Source organism: Lycium ferocissimum, chromosome 2, assembly GCF_029784015.1.
Source record: "Lycium ferocissimum isolate CSIRO_LF1 chromosome 2, AGI_CSIRO_Lferr_CH_V1, whole genome shotgun sequence".
Taxonomy (NCBI): Eukaryota; Viridiplantae; Streptophyta; class Magnoliopsida; order Solanales; family Solanaceae; genus Lycium; species Lycium ferocissimum.
The window spans coordinates 40188093-40193954 of NC_081343.1; the positions used below are offsets into that span (position 1 = coordinate 40188093).

General features: G+C 37.0%; 2 protein-coding genes and 1 non-coding gene across 6 annotated transcripts in view; 1 reads left to right on the forward strand and 2 right to left on the reverse strand.

Annotated features, from left to right (window-relative positions):
• The first annotated feature begins 426 nt into the window (after positions 1-426).
• LOC132037292 (uncharacterized) lies at positions 427-3675 on the forward strand. Of its 4 annotated transcripts, none has more exons than XM_059427786.1 (5): positions 427-812; positions 1117-1203; positions 2620-2769; positions 2854-3051; positions 3324-3675. In XM_059427786.1, exons 1-5 carry the CDS (start codon positions 603-605, stop codon positions 3423-3425), a joined length of 747 nt encoding a protein of 248 aa, XP_059283769.1. In that variant the 5' UTR covers positions 427-602; the 3' UTR covers positions 3426-3675. The 4 variants fall into 4 exon arrangements, with proteins under 4 accessions (XP_059283769.1, XP_059283777.1, XP_059283785.1 ...); XM_059427794.1 differs by having other exon boundaries at positions 428-806; XM_059427802.1 differs by lacking the exon at positions 1117-1203 and having other exon boundaries at positions 428-812.
• A 44-nt stretch (positions 3676-3719) lies between these two features.
• TRNAA-UGC (transfer RNA alanine (anticodon UGC)) lies at positions 3720-3792 on the reverse strand. Its single transcript has one exon. It is a non-coding gene; the product is annotated as a tRNA-Ala (tRNA).
• An 834-nt stretch (positions 3793-4626) lies between these two features.
• The window catches only part of LOC132032192 (ARF guanine-nucleotide exchange factor GNL1-like), a 13721-nt gene continuing 12485 nt past the window's right edge, over positions 4627-5862 (reverse strand). Inside the window, exon 3 of the mRNA XM_059421961.1 lies at positions 4627-5862. Within this exon, the coding sequence (XP_059277944.1) occupies positions 5113-5862 (750 nt within the window). The 3' untranslated portion in view covers positions 4627-5112.

Here is a 5862-nt window from a genome sequence, read left to right on the forward strand (position 1 = left end):
TAACAGTCTGTTTAGTTTGAGGAGATTCGTTAGTCATTGGGTCAAAATAGCATGCATTGTTTAATTGAAGGTCAAAAATCTCTAGTCAGATATCACTGGAACTAAATCCGGAATAATGCGATAACTCGAGTAAAAGCGCCATTTTCCAGGACAGAAACTACTTTTATATATGTCATTCTTTGGCTTGCTATATGTAAGCGATTTCATGACCGAATAAAGTTAGAAGTTAGCAAAAGTGTGTTTGGTACATGAAAGTTAATTGTCCTAACAAATATTTTCAGATATAAATAGTTTTTGGTGTTTAGTTGATAGGCAAAAAAAATGTCATACTTTTTTAGTTAATAACATAACTCTAAATTTTATAAATTTAACCTCAATGAGATAAATTTATAATCCAACAAATACTTATTGTTTCGCACTTACTTTCGTACCACTGACAGTTTGCCACATCGGACCAAAAAGGCGCATGTAGATATGGCTATGTCCCTGTCTTGTTTCTCTTTCCTTTTCCAACAGTCCATCACTCTGCCCAATTTCAATGGAGTCCCTGTCAAAAAATAGAGCATTTAATTAAGTAATCGAAGAGAAAAAGACCTTAAAGAATGGGAAAGATTGCAGCAGCTCATACATCATGTTCTTGCACATGCCACTACAACTTTTTGGTGCCCAAATTGAAGGGAGGAGGATTCTTGTTCTTGCAGGCAAAGCAAAAGCCAATGATTGTCAAGTCCCAGATGATAAATACTAATGCAACAACTTATACTTCCAAAATTAGCACTGATATTCCTCTCCATGAAATCCCAGGGGTACTAGTACAGTTTCAATTTCTCTTCCATTAGCATTCTGTACATGTAAATCAATTAACTTTACCTCAGTCTTAAATTCAGTCAGTTTTATAAATCAATTGTATTAAAGTTATACATATATTTACTTAGTCCGTCAACCTTCTGCAACTCTTTTTTTTCTAAAGATCCGGTTTGGAATCGATTATATGCTTTGAGAAGCTCTCATAAGCGAAGTTATAAGTATATATATCTAATGTATTGACATAAAATCCTGCATACATGTGTTGGGTTCAGAGAGTCAGAATTTTAAGTTGAATAATTGAATTGGCAGGTTTCATTTGATCGGTATCTGGAGAACAAGCCTCGAGTTTTCAAGGCCATTTTTCCTGACAAAAGAAGGAGCCAACAGCTCAATGAGGTATTCATCCTGGATCTTGAACTGTTAAGTATCCGGGAATAGTCTGTTGTCTCCTTATATGGTCTTGGACAATTCTCATTCATGAGCTAATTTTTGGAATTGAATTAGGCCGACAACCCATTTTCTTAATATTGTAGCTGAGCCAGACAGATCAAACCCAATGTTAGGGGTGTTAAATGCCCAACGTTGTATGAGGAAACCGGTTGTTGGCTTCTTATGTAGTCTTAGATAATCCTCACATCTCATAAACTAGCTTTCCGGGTCGGGTTAGGCCCCAAGGTCGATTTTCTTAATAGGAACTCTCCTTTCATATTTTTAATCCCTTTTGTACTTGTGTTTGTTTGTTTGCTTGCTTGAGGCTATGCAATGCTAATTGAGCACCAACACATCACTTGTCTGAATTTCTGCTCTTCAGTTTTAAGGCCTTCAACACAAGGATAGGCCTTTGTTGTTTCTTTTCATAAGGCCATTGTCCAATAAAAGTCACCTTGTTTAGCTCGTCTGCTGGTATTACGATGATGAGCCTTAGACCCTTGCTGTATATTCTTCCTAACCTCAGTAGTTAAAGTGATAAACCCGAATTTCTTGTCGACGAACACAATATTTGGTGCAAAAATAAAGCTAACAATGTAGTTCAACAAACAAAACTATAGGGGTAATAGCTAGGTCTCACGTTAGTTCTACTTCCGTAGTGATTTCTGCAATTCAATTGTTGAGGTAGTCCTGTTTCCTTGCATCTTTAAGGCAATCAAATTTGGTAGACATTCTATTTCTCTTACTATACTATTTAGGTACTACTACTTTCGATGGTAATGACCTTCAAAGTGTGTTGGCTATCTAGGTGTTAACTTAAAACTCTGTTTTTGCCCTGCACAAATTCATTTAGAACTCTTTGCTACCTAGTTAGGGCACGAGCACAGATTTCATGTCCTCGGTTCTTGTGATTTTTATTACCAACAACATGCAGGAGGTGGTTAAGTTTATATGCAAGTGAAACTTTTTACCATCCTTGGCATTTAGAAAAAGGCTCATGCCTACTCCTTTGTTGGGCTAACTTTTACCAATGCGTTAAAATTCATTTGACTAAAAGCTTTCAATTTCATGCTACATTACAGTCTGATTAAACAAAAGTTTAGTTGATGCATGGAATAAAATTGAGTTATATCTAAGAAGCTATCTATTTGGACAATGATGAATGCCTCGAGCACTCTTGAATTTTGACAACAAAAGGAGTGGAAATGAACGAGCGTAAATGTCTTTTTTTGATATCCATTCCAAAAAAAAAAAGACGAAGAGATTTTTCCTCTTTCAAAATATCAAGAGAGTGGATGAATGGCTGGTTTTCTCTTTGCAGTCTGTTGTTGTGTTTCAGCATTTCCGCATATATTGTTATGCTTGACTAGTAATTCCATGCAGGAAGAGTGGAGAATTCACATGCTACCCATAGAGTTCCTATTTATAACAGTGTGGCCAGTTATTGATATGAGATTGAGATGTAAATTCAAAGGAGTCGAGTACCCACCTGGGATCTCGCATGATGTTTCTAAGGTTCTTGAACTCGACATAGTAAGTGTCAAAGAATTTTTTTAGCGCATTCATTTTATTTTGTTTATAATAGAATGATGTGGAGCAGAAGCCGCGGTTATGCAGATAAGATGGGAGCTTCAGGGGCTGGATGATGCGCTGAAGCCATCTCAGTTCTCACTTGGTGTAAAAGGCTCTCTTTACCCCGATAGGAATGGACAACGGAGCAGGCTGAAAGGTCAACTACAGATGAGCATTAGCTTTGTTCTTCCACCCTTGCTAGCTTTGGTTCCCGAAGATGTTCGTAGAGATGTTGCTGAGTCGGTGAGATACTAAACCTGATCTCTTTCTCATGAGTTTAACTTGTATGCACTGACTGTAAACATAAGATCACATAAAAAGATAAAATACAGGTAAATGTCCAACGTCCATAATAAGTGCAGTTAGTTACCTGTAAAACAGTATATATAAGTTAGTTACATTTTGGCAAGTATATTCATACTCCCATTGTTGACGGTATAAATTGGAGTTTGAAAGAATGTTAGGCATGCACAGAGGAACCTATTTGACAAACAATCTTATGCCTTTTTGAACAGGTGCTAAGTGGGCTACTGCAGAACATGAAGAGTAAAGTAAATGGTAGCTTACTCTCTGACTATGCTGAATTCAAGAGGGAAACGCAGAAGAACTCAGTCTGAACACTTTAATCGAACAGAAATCTTTCAAATTGACATTAGTATTCAATGGTATCTAAGAATGAGGAACTTCTGTAATTTTATTCATGGGAATTGCACATAGATACATACAATACAGGATAAGTATTCCCAAAATTTTGAAAGTTAATTCTTTCTGAGTTGAAAAAATAAAAGAATCTTTCTGAAGATGAATGTCGAAGTTATGTGCAAGTGACAAGCGAGTTTTATACATTACAATTTGAGATTTGTGTCTTGTCTTTGCTAGTTGAAATATATCTTTAGAGGAATAAAAGAAAATGGAGATGCGGGGGATCGAACCCCGTGCCTCTCGCATGCAAAGCGAGCGCTCTACCATTTGAGCTACATCCCCTTTTGTTGAGTTTAAGGGAGGTTAATCTATATAAATTATAGATACAGTAACTTGCGATTCAATAATGGACCTTATAAATTCTCTCTATCTATTTTAAGTATAGTGCATAATGACCATCCCTATTGAGATAGGGCGCCCAGTTAATATTCCATCAGCAACTCAAAGCAATGCGGTGCTGGGTATAACCTAAGTCATTTTGTAGTGCTAAATTATCAGAAAATATTTTCATCAAATGGGAGAAAAACGTTTTCCGTCAAAATGGCGGAAGTGACTTCATTGATATATGGATGGAAGTAATTTTTCTTACGATTATCTTAATTTTTAACTTCATATTACTTGCTCCGACTAACATTTAGTTATATTATTAATCTTTAGTACTCAAAATACTCATTTAAAACACTTCGATCTGCTAATGTTATCATTGATAATATATGATCCTTATGTTGATTTTTCTTTTCAGTCGAAGATAGACGAAACAGTCTAAAAAATTCCAAGTAAGAATGAGTGCACCTCATTTCTGTAAATTAAAGAGTCAACAGTTCAAGAAAGATTATGATGATACCTAAGTTGCGCGGACTCTTCACTTTCGATGGGTGCCCATGTCGGATTCTCCAAAAATACACCACCGGTTGACATTTACTACAATTTTATAATCTGATGGAAGATAACCTTGCTCCATTCTTGGCCAAATGATCAAATATTTTATTCTACTTCGCATATATTTTATATTTCAAGCATATGAATTTACCATCCATTCTCCAACAGCACCTTATAGCATAAAACAGCTAAAACACTGATAAAATTGAGTAAACTATTCAACATTTGAGATGAAACTTTTTCAGTCAATCGAAACATGCTATTTCAAGAAAACTATGTATAAACCGTTATCGTAACATTTCATACTATCAATCACTATTTTGCACTAGCATGCTAGTATTGTACAGTCAAAATGGTAAATAACTACCAGACTTAAGTACAGCAACCGCGATGGCGTCACAAAATTTCATCAAAGAAACCCCCTTTCTTAATCTTCTCTCGACAGCCAACAGAGCTGCATATGCCTTTTATAGAGTGAAAAAATAAATTAAAAAAACACTATAAATATTTCAGATGAAGATATCACAACCTGTAAACCAAAGCAAACCGCGAAGAAGCTGATTTCAGATTTGCTCCTGCAGCATGCAAAGGCACTTCAATAAATCAGTTAAGCTTAACTGGTTCTCAGCTGCAAAATTCACCATCTGCTTACGCTAATGATGGTGTCGACAAAAAATATGTCGCTTTAACTGTACAAAGGCCTCCCTGATGGGAACTTTCTCTTCAAGCTGTGCTATTACCAGGTGAGACAATAACATTTCCCTCTGAAAGAGGACTACAACCTGCTTGGATATGCTGGTTTTCCAACTGCTCTAATTCATTTGTGGGGAACACTTCTGACTGAAGGGATGGGCATATATTGTGGACATGCACCCATGTTAACTTCCAGAAACTGTCCCCTCCTACAGGATTACTTGGCCCCAGAATTCCACTTGTTTTCATGACAAGTAGAGTGTTCTTTAGGATCTCGGAAATGAGTTCAGGGATCTTCTCACTCCGTTTCCCTTTGAATTTCACCTTCATGCATCTCTCTGTTAGACTCAATACCCCTAACCACAGTTTGCAGAAGGATGTCGACTGGGAGAGATGATGCAAAGACTGTAAAAACACTTTGAACATGAGCTTCAGTACCAAAACTATTGCTCCTTCAGTGCTCCTATAACCCTTCACCGAGCTCGGCTGGGCAACATTGAGTAATTCATCCAGCAATGTAAATATCACCTGATCAAAACATTGCAACCACAAATCTTCAGGAAAATAGATCCCATCAACTCCAGTCAAGCACCTCTGCAGCATCAAGATGGCATGATCCCTTACCTCTTCTCTCCGGTCCAAACAAAATTTTCGGAGTCCCTGTACCAGCCTGAGCCACATTTCTGTTATATCCTGGGTCATTTTTATAGCAGCCTCCTGCCCAAGTGCTTCCTTTGCCTTGTGAGACCATCTAATGAGAGAAACAAGTGATCCAGCCAT

Bases quoted from the DNA above. Each gene is read 5' to 3' on its own strand.
- LOC132037292 (XM_059427786.1), top strand. From the start codon at position 603: ATGGGAAAGATTGCAGCAGCTCATACATCATGTTCTTGCACATGCCAC. The intron at 813-1,116 runs GTACAGTTTCAA...TTGAATTGGCAG, and splicing joins ATGAAATCCCAGGGGTACTA to GTTTCATTTGATCGGTATCT. The intron at 2,770-2,853 runs GTAAGTGTCAAA...GCGGTTATGCAG, and splicing joins AGGTTCTTGAACTCGACATA to ATAAGATGGGAGCTTCAGGG.